This window comes from Zingiber officinale, chromosome 4B (genome assembly GCF_018446385.1).
Source record: "Zingiber officinale cultivar Zhangliang chromosome 4B, Zo_v1.1, whole genome shotgun sequence".
NCBI classification, from domain to species: Eukaryota; Viridiplantae; Streptophyta; class Magnoliopsida; order Zingiberales; family Zingiberaceae; genus Zingiber; species Zingiber officinale.
In genome coordinates, this window is record NC_055993.1 from 81,768,528 (window position 1) to 81,790,424 (window position 21,897).

Sequence of the window (21,897 nt, forward strand, 5' to 3'; positions counted from 1 at the left end):
GGGTTGAAATTCTCAATAATGAAAATTCATAATGATGTTAATATTAATTTTACAACTTTTTTATGATGACAGATTCCTATCACAAATGTTGCTCTCTGGTAGCTTCAGAGAGAGCCTTTTGCAAATTAAATATTTCCTCTTCCCTTTGTTGCAAATCTGCTTTCAATTTCTCAATCTCCTTAATATAGTCACAGGAATATGAACAAGTTTTTAACTTTTTTGTGACAGTGTCATCTCCTGATTGTTGCTGCATGGAATCAGCATTCTCATCGGGTGTCCTCTTTGACACATCTAGGCCATTAGCCATCTTGCGGACACACAACTGGATTTTTTTTCCACTACTAAGATTCAAAAAGACGCATTTCTGGGGTCGACCATAAGAATCCTGTTATAAAAAGAGAGTAAAGATCATTCCAAAATGCTATCTTCTCACTCACATGGCCTAACATGTTTTTTACACATAAGAGAAAAAAAAAACACCATTCAGTAATTTCCATCATAGTGCAACACAAGCCAACATATAAGGAATGAAAAGGCAATTCAAGATGACCAACTATTGAAACAGCTGTGATCAATGAACATACAATAGCAAAAATAAACAACATCACCACATGCATCAGCAATTTAAACATTTAACTTGAGCGTTGACATAATTTCTACCTATGCATATATTTGGAGAAAAATGTAAGTAATTTTGGAATAAAGTTCAAGCAGATACTGAACAACATAGTTTTTGCCAACCAAGTTGTGGCAACGAAATACAATTTGTTAATTTCAAAGCAGTACATCTAATTAATTATGCAATGGAAGTGAATGTAAGAGATACCTACCATCATTCTTCTACTTAGATGGGTATGCACACCCAAATCAATCTTTTAATTAATTAAGATAGCTATCACACTATGCATGATGGATTGAGCTAAGGATAGTGTGAACAAGCACAATTTGATCGTAACTATCCAACAAACAAGGATATTCATGCCAAGTAAACTACAATAAGAAAATAACTTATCTTACTCCTAACAAGCTGAGGTGTCTTTCAATGTCCCCCTCTCCAGCTCCTATGAGACAAGGATTGCCACCTCCCCAAGCTGCTCCAGGCTTTCTTTGGTTCACAAGGAACATAGAGTATAGTGGTAATTGATGTCAGGTGGTTTTTAAGTTCTCTCCTATTAACTTTAAGGCATTGAGGCTAGTTCCCAAACTTAAAACTTGTTCCCCCAGAATAGTCTTGGGGAAATGCTGCTCAAGGGAAGGCTACAGCAATAAAGCTCAAACTAAGTTCAACTAGCCTGTGATGCGAGGGTTCATTAGATGTCTAGTTATTCTTGACTTTTATTTTTACTATGCAACATTGGGCACCTTGGTCTTTTTTTGGATACTGCAACTGAGCCCTCACACTGATGCCAATGGCAGAGTAGTCATGCCACCTGAGCTTGTTGATGAAGTGAGATTTTTCCTTGAGTCAAGAAGTCATCCTGCTTTGGGAAGTTAGGCGCCACAAATAACCCACAGCTAAGGGACCTGAGTCAGTGTCAACCCCATCCCACAAATCTATTAGAGGTGAAAAGTCCTTAGCCAAAAAGGGTTGTTCTTGTTCACCATTTCCATTTTCGTACCACTACTCTAATTTCAAGGTTCTTGCTTAACAGCTTGCCACATCTGCATGCACACATCTAATTCAGTAATGTTGATGTCACAGCTATCACTTATCAATGAAGATCTACTATTGAAACAACAACGACGACAACAACAACCAAACCTTATCCCACTATAATTGAAACAATAAAGCAATATATTTTGTTAATATACATTATATTGCTTCCTTCTCTTTGACCAATTTTAAATGAACTATTATTTTTTCTGTACATGAAGAAAAGGAATGATGTGTTGGGTGAAGAGGAATAACTGAATAGCTGATACCTTTCAGCAGTGACATGACAGTATGGTCCTTTTTGATACACCAAGCCATGAACTCAAAATTGAGACATAGGATAGCACAAAAGCAATAAGCATACCTTGATTATGAATCAAATTATCGGGTCATTAGTAACAAGTCCCACAAGCATAGATACACTGCTACATTTAATCTAGCATATGTTAAACTAGAGAGTGGATCCATGAGTGGAGGAGCAATTCCACTAATCAATAAAAACTAAAGAGGAAAGGATGTATAGATAGAGTGACAATCCAACCCAATGGGTTAATCATTTTGAATTGATGATCCTAGTATAAGAACAATTCCTTGCTCATCGCTAATGCCCAAGGGATTGCTGGAAAATGGGGCATCTGATTGCTGCCAATAAGCATAAGAAGAGGGCAATGCTGTAGGAAATAGCACTGTCAGGCTACGGTTGATGAGTCTGCATACCTGAGGGGCCAGTACTTGACCTAATGAGAACATTGGAGGCTTTGTGATATGTACAACTACCGGCTCCAAGCACCCAAAAAGATGGCGAGGTGTACCACATTGCTAAGAAAAGAGTAAATGGTATTTGTTTTCTCTACAATGATTCTTTGTTAATGCCCTTCTTAAATGGCTACTAATTTTGGTTAAATAGACCATAATACAACTAGATAATGCCATTATTACAATAGTTTAGAATCTTTTGCAGTACCAAGTAGAAAAATAACCTTTAGAAGCAAACCTTAGTTAAATAGCCATTAATTTTGTTGAATGCCTCATCTGCCTCTATAGAGTTATTGAAGACAGCATATGTCGAATAACTTTCACCTCGATGCCTCGTAGCAGACTGTGCAAGGGCAATAACTTCCATAAGTTAAATTAGTAGTGTTTTAACATTTTATGTGATTATTAAATATTAGCAGATGCAAACCTCAACTGTGACATCATATTCTTGAGAAAACAGCCTCTGTAACTCTTGAGAAGATACTTCAAGTGGTATCCTGTGTAGCAGTAGTTTTGCCAAGTCATACTGAGGTATCTGGAGAATAACATAAAAAATAGCTCAATTTTGGAATATAGTTATGGAAAAGATAACGAAAAAAAGCTACATGGTCATTTCAGTTAAAAGCTAGCAATGAGTTAGTCCCAACTTAGATTATGGTTGTTTTGTTCAGTTTAAAATCAGTTAAGAATTAGCCCCCAACTTACTTCCACATCTGTGCTATCAATTGGATCCTCATATCCACGTTCGAGCTTAGCAAGAACTAGTTTCATAGCAGCTTGTGCATCATTAAGACAATTATGTGATTCCCCATCATTACGAACTGGAAAACCCAACACTATCTGCACACCATGAACAACAGAATTGAATCCTGAGTTGCTGACATTCATATAGCACACAAAGAATTCCATTTATAAAAATTAAAGAAAGCATTTAAAATGCACACAGCAATCCCCAACTAGTGGCATAACAACTTCAGTCGTGCTAAACATAAAGTAGGATTTTGTTAATGCAACTTGAAAAGGGAAAAAATGTCAATGCATAACAAAAAAAATTTGCTCAACTGAAGCCAGTTTAATTCAATCATATCAGATTTATAATCTGGGTACAAATAATAATAATAATAATAATAGATAATAATCACACAAATATATCTCTCTAAATATATAATACAGGTCCCATTAGTTCATGATAAATGATTTTTTACATAATTTTAGCTTTAGGCAAGTTCCACAAATGAGAGAATCAACTGATTCTCATATTGAAACTGAAGTTTGCAACTTATACAACTGAGGGAAAAACCCCTATAAATCTCTATCTATATTAGATGAAATCTGTATCGACAAATTATTAAAACAAAACCAATACCTTTCTGTAATGGCTATTAGCTCAGGTCCTTGCAGTTGATGTTGTAAAATAGTAGAAATGACGAGCAGTTGATACTCAATCACATGTATTTAATTTTTTTAATCGGATTGGTGAGATATGTTGCCCACCAATATGAACTCAAGTAATTTCTATAAAATCAATGTCAAAATAAATTGAGGCCAACCTATGAATATGAGGGATAAAAATTCTGGTTTCATGTGGTTACTGTGGGGTAAAAAAGGAAAACATGTAGTGTTTACACGCCCAATAGCAATGTGAATCAGGACAAATAGAACCTCACGGCAAATATCAGTCCTCTCTTGCCACAAGCAGCCTACACACCAAACTTGTGGGAGTGAAGAATGGAAGAATTGCAAGGAGCAGTAGCATGATCATGCAACCACACAGTGCTTCTGGTAAGGGTGTCAATTCGGGTGGGTCGGGTCGGGTTGGGTCGGGTTAATTTTTTTTTTTTTTTTTATAACCCAACCCGAACCCGACCCGAACCTGAATTCAACCCGAAACTCCTAAACCCGAACCCGAACCCGCCCAACCCGCCCAACCCGAACCCAACCCGTGTAACCCGAAAATTCGATTCAAAATGACTTTTTGGAGCTATTTTCCCTATAATTCTTCACTTTTATCTCAATATTTCATTATTATCATACTAACTTGATATTAATATACATAAAACATCTTAATTTTCAAAATAAAATTTGATTTAACCCTAAAAAAACCCCACTAAACCCTATATTTGGGTCAACCCGAACCCGACCCGACCCAACCCGAAAATCTTCAACCCGAATACCCTCCAACCCGAACCCGACCCGAACCCGAAAATGTCCAACCCGAACCTGATTTTTTTCGGGTCGATTCGGGTTGGGTCGTCGGGTCGGGTTCATTTTTGACACCCCTAGCTTCTGGCACGGTATGAAATGCCGTTTCGTGCCGCCCGGCACGGGCGGTTTTTACCGTTCCGCCGGGCGGCCGAAACCGGCACGGGAGGCGTCCCCGTCTCGGCGGCGCCGAAGGCATTGCCGAAAGCTTCCGGCGACCCTGCCGGCGTTGCCGGACTCTTCCGGCGACCCTTCCGGCGCCGCCGGACACCGCCCGCGGGATCGCCCGCGATGATCGCGGGCGATCTCGCGTACGTGCGATTTTTTTTTAATATTTATTTATTTTATTTAATTAATTAAATTAAATAATTCCTAAGGAGGACGTGGGTTATTTCGAAGAGGTTTTTATAAACCCTAATTAAATTATCCTAATAAAATATATAAAAAATATATTTAAAATTAAAATAAATTTAATAAATTTTATTAATTAATATTCTGAAAAAAATTAATATTGTAAATTTAATTTAAAAATTTTAAAAAATATAATAATTCTTATTTATATTCTAATATTTTCTTTATTATTTTAAATTTCATTTAAATTTTAAAAAAAAAATTTAAAATTCTAAAAAAAATGTAAAAATTCTAATTTTTTTTAAAAGAATTCTAATAAATTATATTTATATTCTGATATTTTTTAAAAAAATTTTTACTTGATATTTTTTTGCTATTTAAAATATATATTATTTAATTAATAATTAATTAAATGAATAAATAATTAATTTATATAATTATTATTAATATAAAGTAATATCTTGTATTAATTTATATACTTATTATTATTATTATTATTATTATTATTATTATTATAGATACTTCCATTTTAATTTAAATGATTGATATATCAATTCTATTTAAATAAAATTATTTTTAATTATTTTTTCTAATAATATTAAATTATTCAATAATTGAGAACTTATAATAAATCAATATACAATTTATTTTTATATACATCATAAACATATTTATCTTATAATTACTATAGATAAATAAAAAAATACCGAAACTGTATCGGCACGGTACGATACGATACCGAAACCGTATCGTTCCGGTCTGAGACCGAAACCTCGGCACGGGTCGAAATTTTAAACCTTGGCTTCTGGTGCAATGGCAATTTACTAATGCTAGAAAACACTCCAATATCAGCCAGCAAATGGATTACTTTTACAAATTTATCATTGTGGAAGCTAGCACTTCGCCCTTCCACAGACTAGTGTTGCATCAATTGGCTTTAGAATCGAAGCTGATGTTTCAATCTCGGGAAATTACCCCCTTGGTGAAACACAAGCCAGCCTTCGATCATTATCCCTATCTGTGCCCAAGTGCTCAGTTCTCCTCCTGTTCTTGTGTATTGGTTGGGACTACTGAATGGATAGGGATACTATAGTGTCTTCTTCCCTAACTTACTGTGCATGCACCTACACCTCAACTCCCATCACAATCCACACATTCAATTGGATTATAAATTTTCTTTATGCAAATAAAAAAGTCATATGCAAATCCTTTTTTTCTCTACATTTCATAATTGACTCATTAATTAAATAACACAGATTATGATCTTTCAGGCATAAAAGCAGAAAAGGATGATGATAACAGTTACCAAACAAAAACAAAGACAGCTATTAGAAATTGAGAACATGACATGGATAAATTAAATTCCAAAATAACAATCAACAAACAGCAAAGCCTTCATAGGACAAAAGAACCTAAGTGTTTAGGTGGAAGTTCAAAACAGAGGAGGAATGAAGGAAATCATGGTATCTAAATAATCTATAACAAAAACAATGTGATGGATCATTTCATAAGAAGAATCATTTGGAACAAGCAATCAAAAACACTAGAATTAGGGTGCTAAATATTTGAGAGAAAAGTACGAGTACAATTACATGAAACTATTCTATTTACACACCTTGCACAATGTGTTCAAGGAAGGTGTATAGGTAGGTAAACCTGCAAACTTGAAGATGCACAAGGTGTCAATGACTCTAAGGTGATCCACTTTCAGGGCTGTAAAACATAAACCACGCAGGAGGTCATACATCTCATGTACTTTATTTTGGGTAAATTTTATTTAGGTTTAAGGCTATGAGCATACAAAAATTAGAAGATAGGCCGCAAGCTAGTAAGAAAGCAAGGCATACCTCGTAAATCATTATACAAGCTATGGCCCACTAGGATAGTTCCGTGTGATAAAAGTTTCTTCAAAGGTTTCTGTATACGGGATCATTAACTACAGAAAAATAATGTGATACTGCATATGTAAGCGGAGAATGAATTACCTGTATATCGGCTAAGGAGCAAGTTACTCCTTCCAAGTCCTCTGAAGATATCCCAGTAATGTTGGTTCTGTAATCAGCAATAGCCTTCATGGGATTTATAAGCTGATCAAGTTTGACCTGAAGGTAAACAATTAAATGCAAGCATCACTTAATGGTATCAAAACACAACCTAATGATCCAGGCATCTACTTGCATTTGTTTCTCTGTGTGCTGGCATATATGCTCATTATAATCAGCTAATGTGCATGTATTAGAGAATAAATTCAGCTCAAATAATTTGACATCCAAGTCTAGAAGAAGAAAAAAGAGGTACAACATGAGGATCAAAATTGTCTTACAAATTCAGTGAGCTAGAAAACTGAAAGTTCTCAATTTTGAGCATTCCCTATCTCTACTGCAGCGAGTTCAATAAAATTTCCAACGCCAAACACAGAAAACTATATTATTATGTATTCCATATCAATGTTAGAACATGGCAAGTTATTTCGTACTGCATTCTTAGTACTAGAATTTTTTTCAGTCACAAATCTCGTAATGTGTAGTTTACAGTAATTAAAAATTATCATCATTTATATTCCTAAAGACTATGTGAAGAAAAAACATTAAAAAACTACAACCAAGTTACAGTCAAATCGATACATATACAGAAGACAAAAATTCATGGTTGATTCCAAATCAACACTTTGACAAAGCTGCAAGATTTTCATTATAACAATCAGACAGATTGGTTACAAATTCATTCCACTATGAAAACTAACAAATCCAAGTATAGACTTCATTCTACAAATATCTCTCCTCAATATCTCTGTTAAGCATGGGTGTGAAAGGTTGTCTAATGCATTGGGTGTGCATAAAATTGTAAAGAGAAATGTCATAACCCTCAAGGTAGCACTTAGCATTCAACTGTCATTTTAGTTCAATAGAAAATAGCATTGTGAATCATTTAATCCTCTAGATTATAGCATTATGTATTATTCTACCTGCAAATCTTGATCTACCACACATACTTTCACCACTGCTTCAGTACCATCCTGGCAAAGGACCATCTCACAATCAACTGCAAGCATAGTTTCTGATTTCGTTGCTTCATAAATTTCACCTAGGTGAGTAATTACCCACTCCTGCAAAATAAATTTCCTAATTAGCTGAAATTATTGCACAAACATTCATAAAAAACAAAACAAAATGTTCAGGCACATACATCCATAACTCAGAATACTTGAGAAAAACACATTGCATTTCTCAAACAGGAATACATATGAGAAACAGAATAGAGGTTAAAAATTGTTTTCTCAAAAAAATATCAATGAGCAATTTAGGATTTTTTTTATTCTGATTGTGAAGGTCAATGGAACCACTTCTCTCACTCAACCAGATGAACAACACCAGCAATTGTTAACAATACATCCAGACAACATGAAAACCAGGGCTGTGCAAAAAAACCAGGAAACCGAAAACCAGACTGGAACCAGTAGTTTACCGGTTCCGGTTTAACGATTAACCAGTTCCAGTTAACCGGTTTTTACCAGTTTACCGGTCGATTCCCAGTTTAGGATTTTTTTACCGGTTTAACCGGTTAACCAGTACTATTATTATTTATAAAATTAATTATATATAATATATTATATATATTGGGAAAAATTTTAAAAATAGTAGTGAAAATCTTATAATTAATAAAGAGGGTGTAACTTTTGTAAAGTTCTAATATGGGCACAAGCATACATCCTAGTGCTACAAAATTTAAGCACTTCCACTTGTACATTTTTCATATAAAAGATTTTAATATTTCATTATAACACTAAAAGCTAAAATTCTTGAATTATTTTTGTTATTATACATTTAAATCATCAAACCGAATTATACAATTTTGAGTGAAAGTTAATATCAAATGGCTAATAAGTATTTTATTAAACTTTAGAGTTAACTACTAGTATTAGTTAATTTGAGTGAAAAAAAAAAACATTTTGTTAATTAGTTTGTCAAAAAAAAAGGCCCAATAACCCACTCCACTAAGTCCACTTACCCAAGCCCTATTTTGTTACCGGTTCTCGGTTGGAACCGATTAACCGACCGTAACCGGTTTAACTAGAACTAGTAGAACCGGTAAGAATACCGGTCGGTTAACCGGTTCTATATAAAATGTGATAAATCAGAATTAACCGGAACCGATAAACTGGTTAACCGGCCGGTTGAATAGGCTTCGTGAAACTTAAACATGACCATTGCAAAATGATACCAATGAAACATAAATAAATTAAATTGTGCTAGAGGGGATAAAAATAAAACATCTAAAAGTACTTGAACGCATATTATCAACAAATAATAACCTAGATATCATAATATTCAAGGACAATAGCACCAAGATAAATAATAAATTTAAAACATTATGTAAAAAATGTAAATATAGCAAAATAAGATAAGAAATATAGAAACTAAATTTCAATCTTGATTTTGATTCAATGTTTTGATCACATCAATTTCAAGATGACAGTAGAAGAATTGATCTGTTATTAGAATCAAAATCATTGAAACAATAAACATCCAATCAATTACCACACAGAAGTTTCTAAGAAAACTAGTATGGTAAATCCCAATTACACTTACAGTTCATACATTATGTTTCAGTCTCCACGGCAGATAAATGGAATGTATAACACTAGCAGAGACTAATGTGATATACTAGCATGTGCCCTTAAATAACTCAAAATCAAGATAAACATTCATATCTTCAAACCTTCTAGTGTAATTGTGCATAATTACACTTCTATTAACAAATAGTCCATGTATGTAAAAAAAGAATTGTCCATCTCATATAAAGTATTCTGAATAACTATGGGCAATAAGATATGGAGAAGTTCTTCTGCCAAGGCTAGTGTCAAGTTGAGCTAAACACAACCAAGTGCAAAAAAAAAAATACTATGAAGAGAATCCTGAATCCATAAAATGAAGAGTAGGTAATTCCAATAGTATGCCCAAACTAAAGATGATGTTTGTGCTTTGGGCTATATCTGCTGTTACCAGGTGCAAATTATCGACTAATCAATATCTTGGTTGTGTCCTAGGAAAATAAAATTTTACAGATACTTTTTTGTATCTGAAACAAGAAAAAATATCATTAAAAATTTCATGCTGAAGTAAATACTTCTAGATCAAGAACATTCTAACCTTCATCATTCAATACAGGCAAAAGAATTTCAGTTGATTTTAAAAATTGCATTCAACGATTTACAGTAAAAGACGAACACACCTCATCATAGAATGGGAAACAGAAGTGTTTTGTGTATTTTGGATGTTCCATTGTCAAACGGACCAACCTCTGCAGTTCAATATGCTTAGAACATTACCATATGATAAGGCAACTAACTTTTTCAATAAACAAAGACAAAAAAAAACTAGCAAAGAAAAATGAAGATGCTTATCACAAAATAGGTGATATAAACAGGTTCTGGAGTAGATATTTTAATTAACAGTATTTTTAAGTTTTCAGAGTTACGGAAGCCTCAAACAATGATAGCATTAAATAAATTGTATTCTGGACATCCTAACCAATTCCTATATCCACTGAAGCTAATCCTCAATATGTCCAATCTGGGTAGATACAGAAGAATCATAAGGTATGAATCATTAATCTAAAATGTAAAGAAATGCATGCAAACAAAACTACATAACCAACTGAAAAACCTTTACTTGTGGATGGCCAATGGAAGCCTTTCAAATGGCCAATTAAGGTCCAACTATTTCATAGTAAGAGAATATCAAAGGCATCAATTAATAACCAAGGGGTAAACTTACATGAGAAATAAATATGTCCAATATAACAATTTTGATGGTAGATATCAACACTGGCGTAACAAACCGGTAGCATTACAATAATGTAGAAACATATGCAAAAGGTTTTCTTCTTCTTTTGTTTAATATTATTTATGGATAATACTCCTAATTCAATAGATTAGACTACTTCTACAGAAATCTAAACACAAACAAAATCAGAAAAAAAAAACTTGGGGAAAGTGTGAATTTTATACCTGTTTAGGTGACTCAAGATGTAAACAATCCTTGATGAACTGCTTCATTGCATTATGATCATTGTTCCTTCTTATCATTTTATTGAACACCTAATTCCACAAACACAATTTTCAGTACCACATACAACATATCATGCAAGAACCTTTTTCAGTAATTACTTTTTGTTCTTCTTTTGTAAATGTCTGCAAAAAATCAACCAAGAGCTCTCTTGTCCTCCTAGTTGGGTCACTTAAACAAGATCCAAATTTCCCATCATGACAATATAGAAAATCCTTCCATCCTCCTTTAGCACCTTTCAGTCCTTGTTTTTGAGTTAGTCTCACAATCTCAGCAATAACCTGCAACAGTGAGTTTGATTAAGCAGATGTTAGAGGGAAAAAAAATTGCTTGAGCTTGGCATGAGAATGGCATATCCAAATGCAAGAGACCCTCTCACATATACGATCCACCAAAGAGGTAAAATGTCATTTATTTAGAAAAGTAGTAGTATGCTAGCATATAAATGTTGATACACGTTAGGAAAATAAATGAAAATTAGTAGCATGCCACAGAAGAACAAGGTGCATGCCTTTTACAGTTTTATATATATATATATATATATGACACTATTTGGACCTTTTATGAACAAGTTACAATTTTCAAATTCCCACTACGAGGCAGCTCTTGGTTATTCCCAACAATTCGCAAAATCTAAAGACATAGGCTATAGTAATTCTGCCTTAGTCAGTCAAGGAGACCAAATCCTAGTACAACAGAACAACACGATTCTAACATTACTTACTTCTCTACATTATCGACTTACAATTTTAGAAAACCAAATTCTTACTTTAGAAAACCACATACATAAAAATAACCAAACACAGGACCTAAAGCAAACTCTAGAAAATATAAATAAAGACCTTGGTAAACTCTATCTAGGAAAACCTATTACTAAACAATTACCTACAACTTACAAGTTTCTAAAAATCGAAGATCTTCCTTCTAATGGCTCTACAAACAAAAACACAAACTGAAAACTTTTCTGGTTTATCCCATACATTAAGATCTAGTAAAAACCTCTCTATGATACTCAGAAAATCTACAACTGGCTACATATCAATTAGAAGAATTTATAAATATAAACCAAAATCTAGATACATTCTCTAATGAACAATTAAATACACTAAATTCAAAAAGGATATATCACCAAGGTTTATTATCTTTTTCTACTTCACTTTATAGACATCATAGAACCCAACCATTACACTTACCAGATGCCGGAGAAGAAAGATTTTCCCTTATGAATGAAGAATCAGCCAAAATACTTTTACAAAGGAAACATACTTATATCCACTTAGGATTAATTGTGTTTGGCCTAAGAGGACTTACCAGTAAAAGTATAGGTGCTAAAGTCTTGTTAGTCCTATATGATTCACAGTTCTCAGATAATGACAAAACAGCTTTTGGACTTATAGAAGTAGATATGAATAGTATAATCTAGGAATTACATATATTTGCCCCAATTTTAATATGACTATTCCAAACTTTATAGACCATATTAAAATTTCTAGTCAAGCCAGGGGCTATGGAGATTTCCAGAAACACAACATTCAAATAGACATAATATTTTTTTGGAAAAACAATAACGAGTATTAACAACAATTTCAAAGTACAAATAAATAATATTATAGAAACTCTTACAACAAAGGGAATCTGTTTTATCAAACCAAAAAATTTCTCTTCTGACCTACTTGCTGGATTAAATTGGAATCTTAATCTAGATCTAAACATTAAACCATAAATATTACAACCAAGCGAATTCATCATGTATAAAGACAGACATGGCAAATCAATAGTAAGATTTCACAATTATAAGCCCTCAACCTCCCAAGAAGAACAGAAAGATAACGAGCCTGCATTAAATCTAATGAACATAGAAACCATTACTTACTCACCCACAAAAGGAGGACAACTTTTATTTTATGATGATTTAAATGAATACGTCTACCTCCCATTTGAAATAGCTAATTATTTTACAAAAGAATATCTTACAGAATTAGAAACTTTTGACCTATTACATCATAAGTTAGAAAAAGATTGGATGTTATACTTTGATGAAGACCATAACATTATAGCCAAAAAGAAAGAATTTTTTTCCAATGTTAATTTAATGAATCTTGCAGAATCTAGTGCTACAAACACACCACAACCTTTATAGGTAAGATATCCAGAAATTCTATGCGAACTATGGACTATGGAGAGGGGCATCTTCCAAGAACACAAATTCACCCTTATACAAACAATAATCCATACAGCCGACCCCACTTAGTGGGAAAAGGCTTGGTTGTTGTTGTTGTTGTTGTATACAAACAATAATCCCTTGTTATGAACCATAGGGATTGCTGTGATTAACGCTCTTTCCAACTATTTCTTTACTACCATACAAAAATAGCAGGAAAGTTCCTATTATGTGATCTCAGAACCTCAAGCAGGGGTATATTCTACATGGGAAGAAACCAACTTCGCCATTCAAAACTTAGAACATCCATACTTTAAGGGCTATTATTCACTCGAAGAGGCTTTTACAACAGCCAGAGCCCATCTTGGGTCACATTTCTTTATTAGTACATCTCTTCAAACTACACCAATACAAGCTACTAGCCTTGATACACACTCTCACTTATGCTCAAATTGTAGAACATACTCCTGAGAACAGCTTGGCAGATACTACTACAGATCACACTACCAAAACTCCTATCAGGCTAGAGTACTTAATTCTAGCCCAACTCAAAGAATAAAATAAGACTACAATTTTACAACGAGCATCTGAGACGCGCCTGGCGGGATTACAAATACTATTCCTGAAGACATTAATGTTTATGTTCGTAGTTTGGCTGAAAAATCTACTTTACAAACTTTTATCGAATTATACGAAGCCCTGAAAACTTTTCACAAAACACTTCCTGAAGGAATGACAATTATATACGAAGCTAAATTCAGCCCAAAACTTAAATGTCAAAAAAAAAGGTCCACCTTGTATAGAATCAGATAAATATGGCTGTCAATGTCAACTTCTTTATGCTTTCAGAAGAGCTAACATGGAATATGAATCCTAAATCACTACAGCTTACAAAGGGCGACATATTACCCTTTTACTCTACTTGACTACGGTCTCCTACATAAATTATGAGTTCCTAACCCAGATTCAGTGAAAGATTTCCCAAAGAAACTGGGCACCATTATTTCTACAGCTTTAGAAGAAGAAGCAACTTTTGTGGTATGCACATTTGATAGTACTCCTCCAGAATGGTTGGACCTCAAAATTGAGCCACCCCACATTTAGTCAAAATTGACATAAATGAAGTTGGAGGCTATCAAGCCGAGCTAGAAGACTATCCGACACATCCAGACTGTGATTGGGAAGCTCCTCCCTTCTTCTCTGATCAACTTAAACACTGGTGAGCCTTAGTCAAGGGATACATTAGGGCTGAGACCGGCTTGAAGATCCAGATATTTATCTCCTTGTTGGCAAATCTTTACAGAAAAATTTATTGGCCAAAGGATATGGGTACCAGGTTTCTTCCTTTCCACTTTACTACTCAGCATACTACTCTGTTTCAACATTTTCAGAAGAAGACAGAAAGAACGAGTAACAAAAGATTAGCAAGCTCAGCTCTTTCAGCCAGAGCCTACCGAGCTGCCCTTGCTAGACACAGAGAACCAGTCCAAGCCTCCAGCTCACAAGCACCATCGTTGGACTCTAAAGGAGAAGACAACATCGATAACATGGTTGACAGCTAACACTGCTACCATAGTAACACCACTACGACAGTACCCAACAGTGTCACCACTATGACAGTACCGCTACTCACTTTTCACCTGTCTCGCTTGATTTCCTTCGCCTCCAAGCAAGTCCTTCCTTCCACCTGTCTCTCACTTTTTCAGATGCTTTCCTTCGCCTCCAAACAAGTGCTTCCTTCCTCCAGAAGCTAGCTCTCCTCTCTTGCCTATAAAAGGCCATCCTCTTCTGCTTCCAAGGCATCCACGAACAACCCTCTCTCTCTTTGCCTCTTCTCACTCCTTTATTTTCAAACTTTCCCTCTGAAGGTGCTCCCTCTCTTCTCCATTTCCTCTGCTTCTGTGTCATATCTCATGCTTAAACCATGTATGCTCGTGTAAAATATCCTGCTTAAATAAACGTGATATTACTTCTTTTCTAGATATTCTTCAGTCCTTATCTAAGTAATCTAAAGATGAACAGAAACTGTAAAAGAATAAGTAAACCAAAAGAAGACCTGTGCTGGCTTAAACAGGAAGGCCATTTGGTAGCCATCATCCTACATAACCGGGGCATTAGGTTTTCTTGTAGATCTTATACAAGTGAGGCTCACTAGAAGACCAAAGAAGAAGTAAAAATATATAAAAAAAATAGAAATTACTTACAGAAGCATAGGAAATGGAGAAGCAAAAGGAGAACCTTTAGAAGGAAAGCTTGAAAATAAGGGAGTGAGAAGAGGCAAAGAGAGAGAGGGTTGTTCGTGGATGCCTTGGAAGCAAAAGAGGATGGCCTTTTATAGGCAAGAGAAGAGAGCTAGCTTCTGGAGGAAGGAAGCACTTGTTTGGAGGCGAAGGAAAGCATCTGAAAAAGTGAGAGACAGGTGGAAGGAAGGATTTGCTTGGAGGCGAAGAAAATCAAGCGAGACAGGTGGAAAGTGAGTACCGGTACTGTCATAGTGGTGACAATGTTGGGTACTGTCGTAGTGGTGTTACTATGGTAGCAGTGTTAGCTGTCAACCATGTTATCGATGCTGTCTTCTCCTTTAGAGTCCAACGATGGTGCTTGTGAGCTGGAGGCTTGGACTGGTTCTCTGTGTCTAGCAAGGGCAGCTCGATAGGCTCTGGCTGAAAGAGCTGAGCTTGCTAATCTTTTGTTACTCATTTTTTCTGTCTTTTCTGAAAATGTTGAAACAGAGTAGTATGCTGAGTAGTAAAGTGGAAAGGAAGAAACCTGGTACCCATATCCTTTGGCCAATAAATTTTTCTGTAAAGATTTGCCAACAAGGAGATAAATATCTGGATCTTCAAGCCGGTCTCAGCCCTAATGTGTCCCTTGACTAAGGCTCACCAGTGTTTAAGTTGATCAGAGAAGGAGGGAGGAGCTTCCCAATCACAGTCTGGATGTGTCGGATAGTCTTCTAGCTCGGCTTGATAGCCTCCAACTTCATTTATGTCAATTTTGACTAAATGTCGGGCTGGCTCGATTTTGAGGTCCAGCCATTCTGGAGGAGTACTATCAAATGTGCATACCACAAAAGTTGCTTCTTCTTCTAAAGCTGTAGAAATAATGGTGCCCAGTTTCTTTGGGAAATCTTTCACTGAATCTGGGTTATGAACTCATAATTTATGTAGAAGACCGTAGTCAAGTAGAGTAAAAGGGTAATATGTCGCCCTTTGTAAGCTGTAGTGATTTAGGATTCATATTCCATGTTAGCTCTTCTGAAAGCATAAAGAAGTTGGCATTGACAGCCATATTTATCTGATTCTAGACAAGGTGGACATTTTTTTTTTACATTTAAGTTTTGGGCTGAATTCAACTTCGTATATAATTGTCATTCCTTCAGGAAGTGTTTTGTGAAAAGTTTTCAGGGCTTCGTATAATTCGATAAAAGTTTGTAAAGTAGATTTTTCAGCCAAACTACGAACATAAGCATTAATGCCTTCAGGAATAGTATTTGGTAATCCCGCCAGGCTCGTCTCAGATGCTCGTTGTAAAGCTGTAGTCTTATTTTGTTCTTTGAGTTGGGCTAGAGTTAAGTACTCTAGCCTGATAGGAGTTTTGGTAGTGTGATATGTAGTAGTATCTACCAAGCTGTTCTCAAGAGTATGTTCTACAATTTGAGCATAAGTGAGAGTATGTGTGTCAAGGCTAGTAGCTTGTATTGGTGTAGTTTGAAGAAATGTACTAATAAAGAAATATGGCCCAAGATGGACTCTGGCTATAAAAGCCTCTTCGAGTGAATAATAACCCTTAAAGTATGGATATTCTAAGTTTTGAATGACTAAGTTGGTTTCTTCCCATGTAGAGTATACCCCTGCTTGAGGTCCTGAGAAGACCACATAACAGGAAAGATTGTTGGTTTTTGTATGATCGTAGGGAAATAGTTGGAAAGAGAGTTAATCACAGCAATCTTGTGTCCAAGGCTCCCTGAAAGTGTAGGATATGACAAATATTATCAATAAGACAATTTTGGATGTGATCAAGTCTGTCTCTGCCAGCAAAACGAAAATGATCTTCTGGTTATGTGAATAATTGTAAATCAAGGGTACCAAAACGCATAATTTTGGTAGAAAAAGTACGAACTTTCCTTGATCTATCAATTATGTAGCAATGGCTCAAAAAGTGAATAGCAAAAGTTAATGAAGTGGTCTTGATAATGTATCTGCTAAGGAATTACTAACTCCTTTAATATGCTCCCATTGTATCTTAAGTCCCTTGTTGATTATAGTATCTGTAAATTTTAGCCAACGATTTGTACTAAGGCCTTTTCTAATTGTTTTAGTTTGTTAACCATATTTGACTATGGCTTCATAGTCTGTTCTAATAAGGATTTTTGGTTTGTTGCAAATAAATAATCTAAAAGCTTCTAATAAGTAAATAACAGCTAAGATCTCATAATCTAATGATGTCAAATGTCCTTTTTCTTGGTATTTTCCAAAGGCATATCTGCATAAGATTTCTATAGATTTAGGCTTATATTTGGAAGTTTTTCGATAAAAAATACCTCCTCATCCAGTCTCACAGCCATCTGTTTCAATGACTAAATAATCCGAGCCAAGAGGTAAGGTTAATTTAAGAATAGTCTTGACCAATTGCTTAATTTGCTAAACTAAAGCAATATCTTGTTGGTTAAAATGTTTTTGTCCAGTTAAAAATGTCTTATTGTATAAAGGTCCACTAATTTTTCCTATGTCCTTAAGGTAGGGTCTTGCATAATTTAAAAGGTCTAGAAACGCTCGTAAAGTCTTAGTATCTTTCATTTTGTCTGGAAAGGCAAGAAGTTTAGCTGAAATATGAGATTGTAGTGTGATTTGTCCTTGGCCTACCTCGGCTCCTAAGAATTCAATATGTGTTACTGCTAGTTTCATTTTTTTTTCGAGAAATGATAAGACCGTGTTTTTCAAATAGATTAAAAATAATGTGTAAGTGGGCATAATGTTCTTGTTTAGTTTTGGAAAAGACTAGAATATCGTCTATGTAAACATAGGTAAATAGAGAAATATGTCTAAAAGTATCATTCATTTTCCTTTGGAAGATTTGAGGAGCTACTTTAAGGCCAAAAGGCATATCAAGCCATTCAAAATGACCTTCTGGGGAGGAAAAAGCCGTCCATTCTATAGAGTCAGCGTGCATCCTAACCTGCTAAAAGTCTGATTTCATATCAAACTTTGAGTATCATTTAGAATGTTGTATCTTATTCAAGAGTTGATCTTTATCTGATATTTTATAGTCATCCTCCTGGCAGTTATTATTTAGCCTTTTGTAATTAAAGACCATTCGGGATTGACCACGTTTCAGCTCCCTTGTTGACGATAAAAGCTGGGCTTTTATGTCGGGAGGTAGATCTCTAAATGGCACCTAAGTGTAGTAATTGTTAGATATGTGTTTTGCATTCTTCGATTTCCCAATTTGTGTATCTTAAATCTTAGGCCTTAATAGTTAGGTTAGGGTTAATGATTGCTAATTTACAATAGACTTTGTCTCGTTCCTAGTATTTGGTTAGATTGTCTCTAATAATTTCTAATTTTTCTAAGCGGAAGATAAGAGAGTCTAAATCTGGCTGATGGGTGTTGATAGTCTGAAGCAATTGTTTTGGAAGGAGTATGTCAATATCCCAAATAGAAAACTCATTTAGTGGGCTTGTCCAGCCAAGTGAGTCTAGTTTTCCTGATATTTAGAAAAAGCTAGTTCACAAGATGAAAGAAGAGGGGGTTGTTTGCATGTTCCTTTGAAAGGACATTGGTCTGTTGTATGTAGAGTAGTCAAAGGTTGCACTACTGAAGGGTAATCTGAAACAATAGGTGCTATTATTCGGGTAGAAAAAAATATAGCAAAATCTTTAGTAAGTAGGAATTTATTAGGCGATAGTCTAAAGAAGGGGGTACTTCTTCCATGTCATCGACTGAGATAATAGAGTAAATTGAGGATGTGTACGTCTAATTGAATTTCTACTAGATCTAAATTTGTACAAGTAACTAATTTGGCTTCTCTTGTGTATAGATTTTTTTTGTCTGAGCAAGCTGAGGATAAATATCCTGGTTCATTACAGGCAAAACAAGTGATAGTATTAGTACAAGTTTTCTTTGATTTAAATTTTCTGACATGTTTATCTTTGCTTAAATAAGGTTTCTTTTCTCTGCTTTTTCGGACATAATATGTTTTTCTTGGCTTGATATTTTTGATTTTAACAGGTTGTTTCGTTGTCTTAGTGTTTTTATAATGTTTTTGTTTGGGCATCATTAAGCCGTACTGTTGAGGGGTGTAGATTTGACTACATAACCCATATTGTTGATTTTTAAGTTGTTTTTAAATATGGATATAAGTACATTTTTCTTTTAAGATGGAAAGAATGTGTTGTATGCGTATTCCAATATTGTCATACTGAGATGCTACTTTCATTGTCAGGCCTTGTGTATTTCTTTTCCTGATTCACTTGGAAGTTTACTAAAGAGTCTTTTTCCTAATTCTGGGTTACAGTAATTGCCTGATACTGTTGTTAAGGCAAGGAAGTCATTACAAAAAGGTTTAATCCAATTCTAATTAAAAAGTTGTAATTGTTCAAAATCTCTCATAGCTTCTTTTTGTCTAATATCTAAATCTGTGTTGGCAACTCTTGCCGTAAAAAGTCTGTGAATGATGTAATAAAAATTAAGTATGTTATTTCCCTGAGAGGCAATCCTAACTACTTCTTCTAAATGAGTAGTTTTATATGATCCCCACACTGCTTTGGCTACATTGCCTAAGTAATTTTCGCCTACTCTTATAATAGTTTCTCCATATTCTATGTCTAACTCATGTTTTGCTTGGTAATCTCTTTTAACTGAGACTTTCTACTGTTCTAAATAGGTGTCATACATTTGAGGGTCATCACATTCTCCAATGTTAAGTAAAACAAAGTTTTTACCAAAGTATGTGATTTCTAGAGGTCTTCTTTTTCCTATAGTTCATAACAAGAGATTATTGTTTGTATAAAGGTGAATTTGTGTTCTTGGAGAATGTCCCTCTCCATAGTCCATAGTTCGCATAGAACTTTCTAGATATCTTACATGTAAAGGTTGTGGTGTGTTTGTAGCACTATATTCTGCAGGATTCATTAAATTAATATTGGAAAAAATTCTTTCTTTTTGGCTATAATGTTATGGTCTTCATCAAAGTATAACATCCAATCTTTTTCTAACTTATGATGTAGTATGTCAAAAGTTTCTAATTCTGTAAGATCTTCTTTTGTAAAAAAAATAGCTATTTCAAATGAAGGTATTCATTTAAATCATTATAAAATAAAAAGTTGTCCTCCTCCTTCTGTGGGTGTAAGTACTCGTTTCTATGTTCATTAGATTTAGTGCAAGCTCATTATCTTCCTGTTCTTCTTGGGAGGTTGGAGGGCTTGTAATTGTGAAATCTTACTATTGATTTGCTATGTCTGTCTTTATACATGATGGATTTGCTTGGTTGTAATATTTGTGGTTTAATGTTTATATATATATATATATAGCTAATTCAGAAAAATGATTGGATTATTCTTCAACAAAAAACAAAATGTGACCAAAAGAATGGAACTTGAAACAAAATAATGGCAATAATAATACTAGCTTGGCTGCGTGTATAGAAGAACAATATAGGAGATAAAAATAAAAAATAAAAATCGCATGTTATGATAAAATAATGACAACCGGTAAACATAGAAAAAAGGAGAGAGAAAAGCGTATACCTCCTTGTCGGCGCAAGCAATCGCTTTTCCCATTGTAATCGCTACTTTGTTGAGAAGCGAGAGAAGCGTGCACCAGAAAAAGGATGAGGCTTCTACTCACTATCGCCCTAAGCACTCCCTCAACCCCTTGACATCCAGCGAGGAGAAGTAGGTAGAGAGGAAGTAGTGTGGCAGCAAGAGAGCACAGTGCGAGAGGAAAAACGAGGATCGGAGGGTGGGTTTACGTTACAATCGCGCCGGAATCTTGATGCATACTAAGATGCCGTCAAACTCATCAATTATACACAAAACTTTACATAGCCAGCGGTCTGGCAAAGCCGCCGGCGAAGAATGAGTGAGACTTCGACGAAGAGATGGAGCAAAAACCCTAGGGCAGTTGAGATTTGAATAAGGGTAATTTGCGCTTGTCGTTTATGGGCCAAGCCCATATAGCCCATATATAAACCCCAATCTAGATCTAATTTCTTTTTAATTTTTACAATAAAATTGTTTAAAATATATATAATAAAAATAATAAAGCTTATGTCTGATAAGTAATATTTTAAAATTGATTTCTCAGATTAAAATAAGGCTACGTTTGGTTGGATGTAATGTAATCTAGCTTGTAATGTAATCAAATTTGTAATGTAATGTAATGTAATCTTGATTACATTACTACGTTTGGAAATGTAATGTATGTAATATTTGATTACAAGGATGATTGCATTCTTTTGTTTGGTATCTATTATTTTTTATCAGTAATGTAATTTGTATTATTATAAAATGACAAAAATGTCTTACGACCTCTACTGACGATCGCCGCACTTCTGCCGGAGCTTGCGGCAGCTACCGGCCGCTGCCACCGGTCGTCGGCCGCCGGTCGGCGGTCGCCGCCGTCGGTCGCCGGCCGCCGCCGTCGGTCGCCGGCCGCAGGCCGCCGCCCCGTCGGGGGGCGGGGGCTGATGGTGGACTAAGAGTA

General features: G+C 35.0%; 1 protein-coding gene across 1 annotated transcript; it reads right to left on the minus strand.

The window, feature by feature from the left end:
- Window positions 1–19: 19 nt before the first annotated feature.
- Window positions 20–21,315, minus strand: LOC121975274 (small RNA degrading nuclease 1-like). Its single transcript, XM_042526838.1, has 12 exons — window positions 20,940–21,315; window positions 11,133–11,312; window positions 10,974–11,063; window positions 10,196–10,264; window positions 7,929–8,069; window positions 6,949–7,065; window positions 6,811–6,880; window positions 6,579–6,676; window positions 3,116–3,250; window positions 2,838–2,945; window positions 2,649–2,753; window positions 20–385 (listed from the first exon to the last, which is right to left on the minus strand). The coding sequence occupies exons 1-12, from the start codon at window positions 20,970–20,972 to the stop codon at window positions 80–82; spliced, it is 1,452 nt and encodes a 483-aa protein (XP_042382772.1). The 5' UTR covers window positions 20,973–21,315; the 3' UTR covers window positions 20–79.
- Window positions 21,316–21,897: the final 582 nt, after the last annotated feature.